Consider the following 16,026-nt stretch of genomic DNA (forward strand, 5'->3'; position numbering starts at 1 on the left):
TTAATCGGACAGCAGACATAATTCAGATTAATTTAGGTGACCAATCACACACCACAAATAACAAAAGGTGAATAGTTGAAGTAAATAATTCATAAACAACCCATCAACTTAGGGGTTAAATTCACAACTAATATTCACAGAGATTAATTTAACTGGCTACAATAAAACTGCCCTCTACACTGAATTTACACACAACAAAAAAGAAACAAGGAATCTCTGCAAAAGACTATTTTAAATAGAGAACTCTTGGCTATACATCATGTTAAACTTGGTTACCTTGCTTCCTTGTATGCTATCCCCTTGAGGGCCAGGTGGACCTGGCAAACCCTTCTGTCCCACAGCTCCCTGTTAAGAATTGTGCAGCAAAAAGAGAAGAATTAGTTTGAGGACTCTCAATTACTAACATTACTCTTAATCAACACACATTTACCACAAGCAAAGATAAGTAGAGTAGATGCATTTTAAAACTGTACGGGCTCATCTACACTAGCATGCTAAATCGGCACTGCTCTCCTGTGGACTTCAGTACTCCACCTCCCCGAGAGGCGGAAGCTAAATCCGTGGGAGAATGTCTCCTTCTGACATAGGGCAGTGTAGACCCCAGGTTAGGTCGATGTAAGCTATGTCGCTCAAGGAGGTGATTTTTTCACATCCATGAGTGACATAATTTGCATCGACTTAAGCAGCAGTGTAGACCAGGCCTAAGATTCTGACCCTGATTTTCCTCTGGTTGACACAGTTTACACTGAGGTAGTTCTTGAGTTCAGTAGTTACTCCTGTATACACCATGGTAACCAAGGGGATAACTCATCCCAAAGTTTTAAAGAATGAATTATACCAATGAAGCCGAGCCTGATTTTCCACTGTACAAAGTGGGTGTAAAACATTCTGATGGGGTAGCATTGTACGCTTGTTCTATACACATGTGCAACTGAATACACAAGGGGCAAAGCAGTTGAGATATCAGATCCTCTGTAAACACAACAGGTGGGCTGTCGTGCACATTAACCTGTTGTGTGTCACCAGGGCCGGCTCCAGCATTTCTGCCGCCCCAAGCAAAAGAAAAAAAAAAAAAGCCGCGATCAGCGGCGGCAGTTCAGCAGCAGTTCAGTTCGCTCCTAGAGGGAGTGAGGGACCTGCCACCCCCGAATTGCCGCAGGTGCCGCCCCTCTCCCTTGGCCGCCCCAAGCACCTGCTTGTTAAGCTGGTGCCTGGAGCCGGCCCTGTGTGTCACATGTCCAGGTATGCCAAAAGTCACTATTGTGACACATCTGGTGGGGCCTGGGCATGCTGATTCAGAGTCACATTCTGCCTGGTCCTTACACAGTGGGGGAGAAAGATGTAAGTGCCAGGAAGAACTGCAGCCCTTGTGCTTTAGGAAATACAAGGGCTGTTCTCTCCCTATTTCCCTGAGGTCTCTCAATACATAGAATCATAGAATCAAATTGTCTTAGTCCATCTTACTATTTTGTTGTTTCTCCAATACAGTAAATGGAGTATCTCCAATGTTGTGTGAAGTGCCAGTATTCTGCAGATACTATTTAGAAGTGCTGCATAACTCAGATGTCTTAAGAATCTTTATATGCATCTGTTTAGCTCATGAATCTTCCAGCTGTTAGCCAACACTGAAAAGTAGTTGCTGTGGTTTGTGGCAAGAGATGTGCAAGGTTGTACAGAGATTTATTTTTAGGTTGAGTTTGTATAAAATATAGCATGTTGGTGAAAAGACTATTTTGAGACTTGGGTAAAACATGCTTCAATCAGGGCCACAACATTCTTAAGATAAAATGATTTTCCTCTTTCCATTTAAAACAATTTTTTAATTCTGTTACTCCTTATTAAGTTTAGTGTATGTAGTATATTTTCTGACACTAGTTTTTGCTGGCAATTTTTGTTCTCAATCCATATATTACTATTTTTAAATATAGTTTGCCGTGTTGTTGTAGCCATGTTGGTCCCAGGATATTAGAGAGAGAAAGTAGGTGAGGTAATATCTTTTATTCATTAATGTGTTGACTTGGGTTTAGATTTAATTGGGCAAGAATTGCTGGTGTATATATATATATATATACTTTAAAAAAGCCTCCTCAAAGGAAACTCCTAAAAAGAAACAGCACAGAAATAAACAGAAGCAAACACAGTCTGTGTTACTAAATTTAATTAGCGACTTTATTGGTTTGATTATCTATTCAGTTTTAGGCCCCAATCTCACAAACACCTGCATGTGTGCTTAACTTTAATCATATGAGTAGTCCCATTAAACTCAATGGGATTCATCACATGCATAAATAGGTACAGGATCAGGGTCTTTACCTTTTAGGCATGATTCTGATCTCAGTCATACCAGTGCAAATCCAGTAGTCAAAGAAGTTACACCAGTATAGGTGAGGTCATGTCAGGTCTCAGGCATCCATCAAGATCACAAATCTACAAAATGGATTCTGACAAACCTTTGGACCAGATATTCCTATTCCCCTAGGCCCAGAAGGTCCTGGCAGTCCCCTTGCTCCAAGCTCTCCCTGAAAAGAGAGACATAAATCAGTTATCATCTCGTAACTTAACTCATGAACTGATATACTTGAGGTAGTGACCATTCTTTAATTTAGAACTTTATTATTGTATTGTATTTATTATACATTCCTGAAAAAATCCAGGATGAGACAGTCAATCCAGCTTAAATGATATCTTAAAACATACATAAATCTAAGTGTATGCTTAACAATTCTATTTAAGATAAAAAAACAAAATGGGAATAATTGTACATAAAAATTACCAGGGATTTGAGTCAGAAACTATATATGCCAAAACACAGATCATATGACAGCTGTTCAACATCTTAACTAAAATTTCTTGGTTTCAGTTCAGTTCCTAACTGACAAAGGTCCATACCACCAATACCACCATTACAGCTGGTACTTTTTTGCTGCTTTGTCTGTCACAAAGGAATGAATAGGCTTGAAGAAGGTTAACTTTTTGCCTCCTACTGGGGAACTCTGCAGGACAGACTTGAATCACACTGGTGGGTTGCTGTAGACATTTATACTTTTATACTGTCTGTGATGTACCTATTCTGAAATTAAAGGACTTCAGTATCCAGGGCTGTCAAATCAACATCTTTTGTGAGAAATAAATACATTTATCAACAGTTTTCATTCAGATAGAAGATTAAACCATCCATTTATTTTAACAGTATTGCTGAACTTTTGATGCATACCCTCATTTCTTTTTGCAAGGGGTTCTTTTTACTGGTGGAAGCGGCGCGGGCGAGTGGGGGCCGCGATCGGCCGAACCTGCTGCGTCAGCAGGTAAATAAACTTACCCTGGCGAGTCGCGTGCCAAACGTTGCCGACCCCTGAGAGAACATTTCAGTCTACATGTACTTGCTTAAAAAAAAAATGTTGACATGGCCTGTAGAGGGAGCACCTGCACTAGGATAACCAATGTTACACTGATTCACAGAGGAGGCTTGCAAATCCATGAATCATCATCAGTAGATGGGTGAAAGAGGGTGTGACATCAAGTTGGCTAAAACAGGAGGAAAACAAATTTACAGTGTTTTCATTCTCTAGCTTTACTTTGTCTCCTTGGTGATTTTCCATAATTAAACTCCTCTCTCCAAAATTCAACAACTGGTTCTATTTGAAATACTCCAGATCCAATCTTTAGTAGGAAACTACTTCATTATGGATTGTCTTTCTGTAGCCATAATACTCCATTTCCTATTTCCTGGTAGTGTTTTGTGTACCCCTAACAAGCGCCAGAGATACATACGTGTGTTTGTAAATGTTAAAATGTGCATGAACCAAAAACCCAGATCTGAAGGACTTTGGGATGTTTGAAACCTCAGTGCAAGTGATGTGATGGTCTTATTGGCCTGAGTTTGAGTTCAAGTTCATCACATCACCCGTGAGTGGCATAATTATAGGTGAGCTATGCATGTGTTCCCAAATGGGTACCACACAATATTATAGGATAGACTATCTGCACGCACACATCTGTCTTCCCCCTCCACCCCACAAGCCTGTAGACCACAATAATCCCTCAGCTGGCTGCAAGAAAATTCTTCTAGTGCAGGCCACAGGCTGCCATGTTGAAGGCCCCTCCCAAATCTTGGCAGAGGTGCCATGTGGGAGGCAAGATGGCAGTGACAGGGATGTACAGTGCTATGCAGGATTCTGGGCTACTGTGAGCTGCAGAACATATGTAACTCCTGGAAGCAATTGGGTGGGTAGGGGATATATGCCATAACTTTGAGCCACGTGGAGCCACGGCACATACGGAGTGGGGCAAGCCCCCAACCCTGCTCCCCGGTGGGAGCTCCAGGGCTGGATTAAAAGGCCTGATGGGCTGGACGCGGCCCGTGGGCCGTAGTTTTCCCACCCCTGCTGTAATACAATGATGTGTATTAATTTCTCCCCCACTCCTTTTAAAAATAAACATCTTTCTTAGAACCAGTTTGAGTTGTAAAGCCATTCCTTACATTTCATAAGAGCAGTGCATTTGTTTTCTATGCGAGCAGCAGGTAAGATTCCCTGGGTTGTGTAAATGATTGTGTGATATGTAATATGTTGTAAAACATCACTTAGCAACTTTACCTGTGTTTGGTATTTTTTAAACAATGTTCTGGTGGGGGAAGGAAGTTGTGTGGATTAAATAGCATTGTTGTGAAAATGAAATAAGAGAGTGCACAGGAGGGGAAACATTCTGTCTCCTCATTTCTGGATTTATTTCTGAGACACAGGGGCCAAGGTCTGGATGATATTCTTCCTGCAACTGCTTATGGCTTCATAATTCATACACTAGGGACTGTACTGGTGGTTTTGGCATTTCCTCTGTTATTTAGTGAGAGTGGTGGTTTGCCTTTTTCTAATGTTGGGGTGTCTAGGATATAAATTTCTTTAACCATTGCTTCAGGTAGCCGTAATGCATTTATATCCATTTGTGATTAAGTACCAGCTTCCCATGCCCTTGCTGTCTATGCTATAGAAAATTTGGTGCTGTCTATACTGAATGCATTCCACATGTTTCAACTTTGTTTTCATGTGAATCACGCTTCTGTTATACAAAATTTTTATTCTGTAGTATACACATATGTGAACCTACTCCGAAAGCAGGGAGAACAGAGCTGCAATTCAGATGTATGGAACATTCTTATATAATGGTACTCAGTGGAATTTCAGATTGACTAGCATGCAAATTTATGACTGAGTCTCTTTTGTTAAGCAAGTGTGCTTTTTTTAATTGTAGAGATTAGTGTACTGATTGTACTCATTTTTTTGTGGGGGGATGAAGTGGGAGATCCATTGTGCCAAAGTTTTATTTCAAATCTGACAGTCTATAAAAATTGTTACCAAGTCTCCAGTTTCTGGGCTCATTTGGGGGAATTCTGGCATTTCAGATAGCTTTAGGTAGGTTACAGAGTGGGAAAAGACAAGAATTCCCACACCTGTACATACAGAGGAGAGAAAAAGGTCAGATCCTTTGATCTCTCTTTCTTTTTCTTTCTTTGACTATCTGCTCTCCAGTCAAGTTTATAATAGATGCACTGCACCAAAGTTACAGATGTATTATCAGGATATTACCCCTTTTGTGGTACAATGGTCCCACATTGCAACACTTACAGCCATTCTCTTTGGAGAGAGTCAAGCATTTGATTAGGAAAAAAAACCTTAGTTTAATTAAATATTTCATTTTGATTGGCTTAAGATATACATCCACCTAGTTAGAGCATGAAACAGAAGCTATTTTTTAAAAAATTAACAATGTAAATAAGTTAAATTTTAAGTAAAATATCCTTAACTCTAAATTTTTAATCCAGGCCATATAGATAAACATATTTTTGAATTTCTAGTTCTGACTTATAGTATCATGCTGTTGTAACCCACACACATCCTGAGTGTGGTGTTCTGTCCCTGCTAGTGGCATTGAGACCACTTAGAGATTAATGAGTCTGCTCTACTGCCTTAGCTAAGGGCCAGCTAACTTTTAGCTCAAGCGGTAGAGGCTCAGGAAACTGAGCTCCAGAGGCCCCAGATTCCATCCTGCCCAGCGACGACCAAGGTCTGTCGGTTTTACACTGTGATATGTTAAGGACCAATAATACTCCCGTGGAACTTGGTAAAAGTTTTGCTACTGATTTTAATGTGACCAGGATTTGGCCCTAAATTAATTGCTTGAAATGCAAAGAGAGCTACTCCTTCAAGGTTCTTTGCCATACAGCTTGCTTGGACCAAGGCTCCTACATTCTGTATCCCATTGCTACTGAATTCCATTATAAATTTTGGCCACACTCAGATAGAATAGGTGGGTCCTTGAACTTCATAAGCAGCCTCTGTGACTTCAATGGAAGTCTGCCTGAAGAGATCTGATCTCAGATTCCAAGCTTTTGTCTGTAACCCTCTATAACACATGGCTCTGATTGTATTGTATTAGATCCCGGTCTTTTAATAATTTGAAAAGACAACCTTTATTACAACTCATTTTTATCAGTGTAATTCTTAGACCCAAACTACACAATTCTAATGTTTCATATAAAAACATGGAATAAGTCTACAAAAATGTGGAAGGTGTGTCTAATTTACATGATGATTCCAATCCCACCTGAAGTTTCCAATAAATGTTTGAGAATGTTGCTGATTTACTTGCCTTTGCCAAATTCTTTTGTCACTTAATTCACTGAGGCCCATTTTGTATTTAATAGCATTCTATGGAGATTTCCAATTAATTAACACTTGATTTGTTAAAATATGGATTATATCTTAATACTTAATTTTGACAGGTTTAAAGTTACACTTAAGTTTACTGTAGAACATTTTCCATTTATCACACATTTTGATAAAGTGACATGACCTGGCATAAGTGACTACGTGCAAAAATAGATATATCCTTCAGTGAACATTGCAGAATCTCTATGCATTAGGTGGAAATCTATGAATTAGTTCTAATTTCTGAGCTGTTCTAGACCCCAATCCTGCAACCATTTACACATGTGTGATGCTGGCAGCTGGCAGGTGCAAGGTCATGCCAAAGCCCCAGGCCAATTCACTTCTGTGTTAGTATAGATCAATATGATTGTTAATTGTATAAGAATATATTTGGTGTTTAAACATCATGACAGCTAATTACGTTACATGCATTGTTTTCATTTATCTGTATCCTTTTATAATATAATGGCAAACATTTACATTGTATAGACCTGGGAACTAAATAACCCATCAAACAAGAAAGAAGCCTTGTGTAATGCAAATAAAGAACTTTAACAGGAAAGTACACCTCTACCCCAATATAACGCTGTCCTCAGGAGCCAAAAAATCTTACCGTGTGATAAGTGAAAACGCGTTATATCGAACTTGCTTTGATCCGCCGGAGCGCGCAGCCCCCCCCCCAAGCACTGCTTTACCACGTTATATCCGAATTCATGTTATATCGGATCGCGTTATATTGGGGTAGAGGTGTACTAATTTGTGCATATTTGAAGGCAAGTGGTCACTGAGTGTGGTCACTGCGCTCTTCCCTCTCCACCAATCAAAGAATAAACCCTCATGGGTGGTGACCTTGTCAGCTTGTTTTCTGTTAGGATAAGTTCTAAGTATGGATTCAGAGAAAGATCCTGCATCTCTGGGCTGTATGGGTTCTAACAGGACAGAATAACGGAACAAGAAGACTGAGATCCCCAAAGTTATTCTGGGTAAGCCTGAGAGACTTTTGGGAAACTGGCAAATTACTGCATCTCTGCTATCATTTGGAATTATGTACAGGCACATCACAGTCTATATATTTTTATCTGCTTTAACCTCTCAATAGCTCTCATTTCTTTTTCTTAGCTAGTAAACCTATAGTTAGTTTATTATAATATTGTCCACCAGTATTATCTCTGTAAGATCTACAATGCAACTTGACTCGGGTGAGTGACTGGGGTCTTGGGACAGGTAGTAACCAAAAATATTTGATTTTTTTGGTATAAGTTACCGTTTATCACTAAGTGTGGTTTGTTTGGGTGGCAAGATAGACTGGGGAGTCTAAGAGGACTGTATGGGACTCTTTAGTGTATTTATAGTAATAGTAATGTTATAGTAATCCAGGAGTTCACATCTGGTACTGGCTTGGTGATATCTAATTATAGAACATACCACCAATTTAGGGAATCTTCCCTGCTTTTGACAGTCTGGCCTTAGGTAGGCACTCATGTCATGATCCACTCCAGTGTAACAGCATGTGCTTAACTTTCCTCATGTGAATAGTCCCAGTGGCTTAAATGGGACTCCTCACAAGAGGAAAGTTGCTTGCCGGACCTGATTTGATGCAGTGTAAATCAAATTATTACAAGACTCTTCACTATACATAAATGGAATAAATAATGGATGGCTGAGATAACAGTATCTTTTATTAGCTGTTCCAGTGTGTTACTTTCTGGCATAATGAAATATTACATGACCACATAGTATCTTACTTTAACTAGTTACAATTAGACATTGTGCTTTTGATGCATTTTAACATTGGTTTAGTAAATCTGAACAATGTTCAATATCTCATTGCTGTTCAAAATAATTAAAATGATCTCCTTAATGTCTGTGTCTGTCCAAAGAATTACATTTATTTTGCACTCACAATGGAATCAAGTTTAATATCAGGTGGTTTCTTTTAAAAAATGTGAGTTTACTGTTAATGAAACATGCCAAGCTGACAGCATTGCAGGCTGTCATGCACAGAGAAGATACTACATACAAGCTTTCTACATACTGCAAATGTGCTTCAGTTCTGCCTGGAATAAGAGGGGATGGTTACATCTCCCCTTCAGTCCTTGGCCATTAGGATGTGATTGCTAGTTGGAGTCAGAGGTGATTGTTTTTTTTATGAAAAAGTATCAAACTGTTTCCAATTGATGATTTTTGGTTTCTACCCATCTGGTCCAGATTTTAATGTGTCACCTGCAGGTGAAAGACAATCCCCAGAATCTGGTTGTAGCCAGATAGGCTAAATATATAGTAGCCATATATCATGAGATTAAAAGTTGTGAAAATGTAAAAGATTTGGGAAAACTTAGGATAAAAGATTGTCCTAAAAATACCAGTTGGCTCTCTTTTCTCCTAGACAAACCTAGAAATGAAGGGAAACCATGTGCTCCCATTTCTATGACTCCCAGGAAAGAGTAGTTAATATAGAATTAAAAAAAGATTTAAAAAAAATTATAACACTGAAAATAAATGGACTAGTAACGTATTAGGAAAGTACTCCAAAGACTCTTAGTGGCTGAGAGGCATTGCACCTGGGGAAACTAAAGGTGACAAATGTGATTAGAAATGTAGAGTTGAAATGCTTCCACATTGTTTTCATAGTATGTGCAGTGTCACCTAAAGTATTTTAATGTTCTAGACAATCTGATAGCTGCACCACAGAGCTGCATTGCAATTGCTACATTTAAAAACAAATCTGGAGGAAAGAGAACAAAGAGAAACTGCTTTACAGTATCCCACAGGGCAGTATTTAATGATTTGCACATTTCAAATAGAAAATAGAAGGCAGGAGGGAGAAAGTTGATGGGAACGGAGAGAAACAAAATAAATGTTGTCGTCCCCTAAAAGCACATGGTTTCCCAAAATATGGGAGTTTCATTCCTACTCTTCAAATATTTGCATATTCCTGTCAGAAAACATAAGTACACTTATCATCAGTACAAGATATTTTGTGTATGGTATTTTCTAGAACAGACAACGTATGTGAATCTCCTTAGAGACATAGTCACTAGGCAGCTCTCTGCCTGCATGACATTCTGCAGCTCTCTCTGCATTCTAAATGCAAACTCCAGCACTCAGATGAGACATTCTGTAGATTGTGACAATTCTCTGTGGGGTTGTGGGTATATAAAACAAAGAAGGGCTTTCACTCTGCCAGAGATGTTACAATCAACACCTGACAGTGATACAAGGCATGAGAAGGGACTGCACCATTTCATCATATGTGGCATGCATCTCAGGTTTGCTGGACTCATATTTTGGAGATGTCTGCTATTTTAATAGTATGCATTACTATAGCACTGGTACCTTTTGTCCAGGATCTCCTGTGCCTTTTGGGCCTCTTGGTCCTGGAGAGCCTTGCAGCCCTGGAGGTCCCTAGCACAACACCAGAGAAATAGTGAGTAGTTTCCTAAACCATGAGAAAGAAAGGCGTTTCATCCCTAGCTTCGAATTTCTACATTTTTGCTACTGGATATTTTTGTCAGAAGCTTAACATTATTTACATGTACTGAAGAGTGGTTTCCCTTAAATACCAAGAGGGACACTGAAGGAACAGACAGATTGTTAGGAGAGACAGTCACAAAATCCAAAGCAGGGCAAGGGCATGACTCTCAGTGTCAAAAGCATCTGAGAAATCCAGGAAGATGGGGTACAGGTCCTTAGATTTAGCCAAGCTGATATGGTTAACCATCCTCCAGGATTGTCCTGGTGTCTCCAGGAATTAAAGATTAATCTTTAATTAAAGATTATGTCATGTAATTAAATCTCCAGGAATACATCCAACCAAAATTAGCAACTCTACAAGCAGAGTTTGTTAGAGATGTTGGTGACAGCAGTTTCAGTGGCATGAGGGGGATCCAGGATGGAGGTGAGGGAGAGGAACTTGAAGGAACGGTTATAGATGGTGTGTTCAATAATTTTGAAGGTGACCAGGAGAAGGGAGATGGAGTGAGGTAACTGGAGATGTAGGGGTGGTGTGGGGTCAAGAGTGGGTTTTTGGATATGGGAAGCTATAGTATCTTTGAACTGTGAGGGGAAAGACACCAGATGAATATGAGAGGGGAAAAGTCGGGAGGGAGGGAGAGGGTGAGCAGGGGAAGTCATGAGGCAGGAGGGGGTGGGATCACTTGCTTTCTAGCAGGAGTAGTGTCACTAAAAAAACCAAAACATCATGCCCAGAGGTAATTATTTGCAGGATTACGCCTGTATTTAGGAAAGGGAAGGGGTTGGTTGGTTGTTTTTTTAAAAATAAACAAGGAAGCTGAGAAGTTAGAGGCCTCCAAAATGTAAACAAAATGTTCCTGTTACTTCAAATGAGAGAGAAACCTAACTGGGTCTAGACCCTTCAAAGCAGCAAACTCCCATAACTAATACCCACATAACTATTGTTATACATGAAATTATTCATGTTACTTGGGACACCAAGTACAGTATCTAATTGCCATTAAGAAATTACATAGAACAACACATACTGGTGCACCTGGATAGCCATCTCCTTTTGGTCCAGGTAGCCCACGTGCTCCAGTTAGTCCTGGGTTACCCTGAATACAAATAAAAAATCAAGCATTGTATCAGCAACTGGACTGTAAATAACACTGACACACAAGATATACTGACAAACATATATATGAAGAAACTATTGGGGACAATAGATCACGGTGTTGCCAACTCTTGTGATTTTATTGCAAGTCTCACACTACTTGTGTGTGTGTGGTGGGTTGTTATTATTTGATTTTTACAGCCTCTTCTGGAATTGAGAGATTCCAGGAGAACCTCAGGTTTCATTTTTTTTAAAGTATGTTCCTAGGCACAGTGGTTGCAGAGAAGAGTTTGAAAATGTGAAGTGAGTGCACCCTAAAGGCTCAGAAACCAGGAGGCCAACAAAAAGGATTATTATTTAAAAAAAACCTCATGACTGTCTTATTAATCTCATGACTATTTGGGGCTTGACTCATGAGATCTAGCACTGGAGACTCACAATACTGAGAACATGACATGTCAGCCTCAACTTGTCTTGGATTATGTGGTATGTCTGATTTTTTTTTCAGGTAAATCAGCCTCCAGGTTCAACAGTACTCCAGAGCCAGACAGTGCTTTGTGGGGAAGAGAAAGAAAGAGAAATTCCTGCACAATCTCCTTTGATTCAGGGGGAAAATGCACTGAATCAGGAGACCATGAGTTTTTAGCTCATATTTTCCACTGCTTATATTTCTGTGCATTTCAAAAGCCTTACTAATGAGTAATACCACATGCAGGGGCCGCTCTAGGCACCAGCAAAGCAAACAGGTGCTTGGGGCAGCCCATTTGCAGGGGCGGCAGCCAGCAGGGATCCAGCCCGGGAGCTGAGAACCAACAGGGGGCTGTGGGAGCTGTAGTTCCTTGGTTAGCTCCCTGCCTATAGAGCCAGCCCTGGAGCAGGGAAAGAACTACATTTCCCAGCATTCCCTTGGCCGCTATCAACAGGAAAGGGAGGGGGAGGGAGTATGGTAGCTGAAACCTCATGCTGCAGCTTGCTGTAAATGGAGAGCTCACTGCTAGAGCAGGGTGGCACTGTGAATGGGGAACAAGTGTGCCCAAGGAGTAGAAGGCTTTGGCCCAGATATCCCCTTCAGAAGACATCCCCAGACCGGATTAGGGATACTGGTGTGACCTCACCTTGCAGCCCCCAAAGAAAGAATTGGGTGGACTAAATGGACAGTGCCCCTCTCTATCTGAAGCCTAGCAAGGGAGGTACGTGGATCCACTAGAATTTAAAATGAAAAGTAAGGGAGGGGAGACTACTGGACCTGGGCAGCTTTAGATACAATACCAGGCACGTAGGAGGATTTCCACTTAAGAGCCATGGAAGCAGAAATAGACTTTTCCTTTCCAGATTTAGCTAATATTCAGAAAGGGAGTCTAGCATCTGCCTTCCAGATTTGAACACCTCCAAATTCAGGCGTGCTCAAGCTCAATTTGGGCAGCTGTTACTTCATTACTCCCAAATCAAATATACTGATCTATTGTAACTTGCTGTAGAAAAAGTAGGATAAAATTGAGCAAGAAATGCTTCCCAGTGGTTATTAGGACTGGAATTGCTATTTTCAGCAGCCATTGCCTTTTTTTTTTAGTTTTATTTGTTTAAAAGGGAGACAGTGATATTGCATTGGCAAATTCCCCATAGAAACAAAGATTGGAACAAAAGAATAATAAAGGCACCGCAACTTTTCCTCATTTATGGAGGACAGTCTTATAATGTGCATCCAGATATCCTCCAATCACACAAGCTGAAAATTGTTCCACTTTACTGCAGTTCTGTAACCATATGGGAACCAAACCTGTCTGTGTTCTGTGCACATCCAAAATTCTTGCTGAATAACCCACCCTGGGAGTGAGTTACCAGTGACCCAGGGCTGGGGTGGAAGGAGTGTGCAGGTGGGGAGAGCCCAGGGCTGGGGCGGCAGGGGGTGCGGGTGGAGGGGGCAGAGCCCAGGGCTGGGGCGGCAGGGGGTGTGTGGGTGGGGGGGCACTGGTGGGGAGGAAGAGGGGAGCCCAGAGCTGGGGCAGCACAGGGTGCGGGGGGGGGGGAGAGCCCAGGGCTGGGACGGCAGGGGGGTGCAGGTGGGGGGAGGCGTAGAGCTGGGGTGGCAGGAGGATGGGGGGGGGAGCCCAGGGCTGGGGCAGCAGGTGGGTGCGGGGGGGAGCCCAGGGCTGGGGTGGGGGCAGCCAAAATTTTTTTGCTTGGGGCGGCAAAAAACCTAGACCACAACTGCTAGGAATATAATTCTCTTCCTCCATCCCCACTGACATTTTGCAAGTAAATTTATTGAGTTTGCAATAGATCACTTCTTGCAGAGCTGAAGAAAGAACCCAAGTTTCCTTCATTCAGCCACACTGCCTTTCAGAATAAATATACTTAGCCATCCTGTCTGTAACTACTAGACCACAAGCCCCGTTCATGGACAGACATGAATCGTGATCCTCCAACCTTCTACTGCTGTCTAGCAGTTGCACAAACTACCTGCAATGCATAAGTGCTGGAACTAGGAGTGCTGGGGGTGCTGCCGCACCCTCTGGCTTGAAGTGATTTCCATTATATACAGAGTTTATAGTCTGGTTCAATGGCTCTCAGCACCCCCACTATAAAAATTGTTCCAGCGCCCCGCTGCAAAGTGTGTTAATTCCCCCTTTTATTGGCTGGGCCATATCTAGCATACCAGTTAATCTTTAACTCAAGTGGTAAAAGTGTGTGCTGGGAATCTGAAGGTTCAAATCCTGTTGCTGAGCCTTTGGCTAAGGCGGGTCCTTGCAAGAGCGAGTTTCTGTTTTTCCAACTTTCTGTCTAACCTGGCTTATTTAATTAATACATTTAGAAAAGTTATAATTTTAAAACAAGTTATAATTTTAAAATATTGTAAACTGTCAAACATAGCATGATAAGCAACAAAGCACAGCTGTTCCCCACTATGGTCACTGGTCATATTTCAATTTCTTCTGTCACACAACAGCACGTTTTAAGGTATGATATGAAGAGTGGAAACTTTCTATAAATAAATAAAACTTTCACAAGGGGTAGAAGATTATGTAAATTGGGAAGAAGATCACTGACAGAAACAGATGAGCAGTGTTGAAGATGAAATTCAAAATGAATCCTGCTATACAAGATATGATTTATGGTAAAGGAGAGCCTTGCAATAGCCAAAGCTGCGGTATCACAAAGAGGTTATAGTGAAAGCTAAAGTTTGGGAAAGTTACAACTAAAACGGAATTGATCAAGTAGGGCTTTATAGGAAGGAGTTTTGTAGTACTTTACACAGTGACAGATTTGAGCTAGCCAGTAATAAAACAGAAACAGCTGCGAGCAGCGGCACAGGAGGCACCGAACAGGGCTGCTAACGGGAGTTTGAGTGGGAGTTCCATTGGAGGAGAAGGTACCTGTATTTGCGTCTGTCTTTGTATTGCTTGTATGTGTAGAGGCCTGTAGGGGCAGCGTGCTGGGCGGGCAGCTGAGCCCTGATTAGGGGGCGGAGGTTGGCTGAGGAGAGGGCCTATAAAAGCGGCCACCCAGCCAGGCACCGGCACAGAAGGCAGCGAACAGGGGAGTTTGAGTGGGAGTTTACAGGGGGAGGCGGAAGGGGAGGCAGGAGGGCGTGGTGCCTTGTGTACTGTGTTTCCCCAGGTGCAGAGGGCACAGCTGAGCAGGCGGGCCCAGGCAACAGCAGCCATGAGCCAAGCCGCAGGGGACACAATGCAGATGATTGCATGCGGCAGCTGCGGTATGTACATGGTCCTAGCAGCGGTACCTGAACAGAGGTATGTGTGCATGAAATGCCGCCTAATAGAATTGCTGGAAGAAAAGATCCGAGGCTTGGAGATGCAGGTAGATACCATGATAGAATTTAGAAGGGGGTTCGAGCACCTGATGGAGCAAAGGCAAGTGGGGGCTGAAGGGGAATGCTCAGGGGTACAGGTGGTAGCAGGGGCTATGACCTGTGAGGGGGGAATGCCGGGGGGAGAACAAGGGCAGTGGAAGTATGTGACTGTGAGAAGCAGGCAAAGGAAAAGGAGGGCCAGTGAAGGAGAAATAGAGCTCAGGAACAGGTTTGGGTGTTTGGAGAACGAGGAAGGGGTGCAGCAGGTGGTAACTGAAGGGGGCAGGGTGAGGAAAAAGAGACAAGCGGCTAGTCCCATAGAAAGAGGGGAGGAGTTGATGGAGACAGCACCAATTCTGGGCCCCAGGAGGATACAGGATGACGTAAGGGGGACTATAAGGGAAAACAGGAATGGACAGGGGTTGCAACTAGAAGGAACAGGGGATAGATTAGTAGATCGCACTGTCACCAGGCAAAGGCAGGTTTATGTGATTGGGGACTCCTTACTGAGGAGGTTAGACAGGCCTGTAACCAGGGCGGACCCAGAGAACAGAAGGGTGTGCTGTCTCCCTGGTGCTAAGATATGGGATGTGGACCTGCGGCTGAAAAGGATCCTAAAAGGAGCAGGTAAGAACCCTTTGATCATCCTTCACGTAGGAACGAATGACACGGCTAGGTTCTCGCTAGAGAGAATCAAGGGAGATTATGCCAGGCTGGGGAAGACGCTTAAGGAAATCGAGGCTCAGATCATCTTCAGGGGGATTCTGCCTGTTCCTAGAGAAGGGCAGCAAAGGGGTGAAAGGATTGTGATGATAAATAGTTGGCTAAGGGACTGGTGCTATAAAGAGGGCTTTGGGATGTATGGCCACTGGGAGGCTTTCGGGGACAGAAAACTGTTCTCACGGGACGGACTTCACCTGAGTAGGGAAGGAAATAGACTT

The 16,026-nt window shown here is 42.2% G+C and overlaps 1 protein-coding gene across 3 annotated transcripts in view; it reads right to left on the bottom strand.

The window, feature by feature from the left end:
* COL28A1 (collagen type XXVIII alpha 1 chain) overlaps nucleotides 1–16,026 on the bottom strand; it is a 140,701-nt gene that overhangs the window by 37,628 nt on the left and 87,047 nt on the right. For all 3 annotated transcript variants that reach the window (XM_024101347.3, XM_008163424.4, XM_065587012.1), the window contains exons 24-27: nucleotides 11,207–11,275; nucleotides 10,041–10,109; nucleotides 2,451–2,519; nucleotides 277–345 (exon numbers count right to left, since the gene is read on the bottom strand). In XM_024101347.3, coding sequence (XP_023957115.2) covers nucleotides 277–345; nucleotides 2,451–2,519; nucleotides 10,041–10,109; nucleotides 11,207–11,275 — 276 coding nt within the window. The remainder of the gene's footprint in view (nucleotides 1–276; nucleotides 346–2,450; nucleotides 2,520–10,040; nucleotides 10,110–11,206; nucleotides 11,276–16,026) is intronic.

This window comes from Chrysemys picta, chromosome 2 (assembly GCF_011386835.1).
Source record: "Chrysemys picta bellii isolate R12L10 chromosome 2, ASM1138683v2, whole genome shotgun sequence".
NCBI classification, from domain to species: Eukaryota; Metazoa; Chordata; order Testudines; family Emydidae; genus Chrysemys; species Chrysemys picta.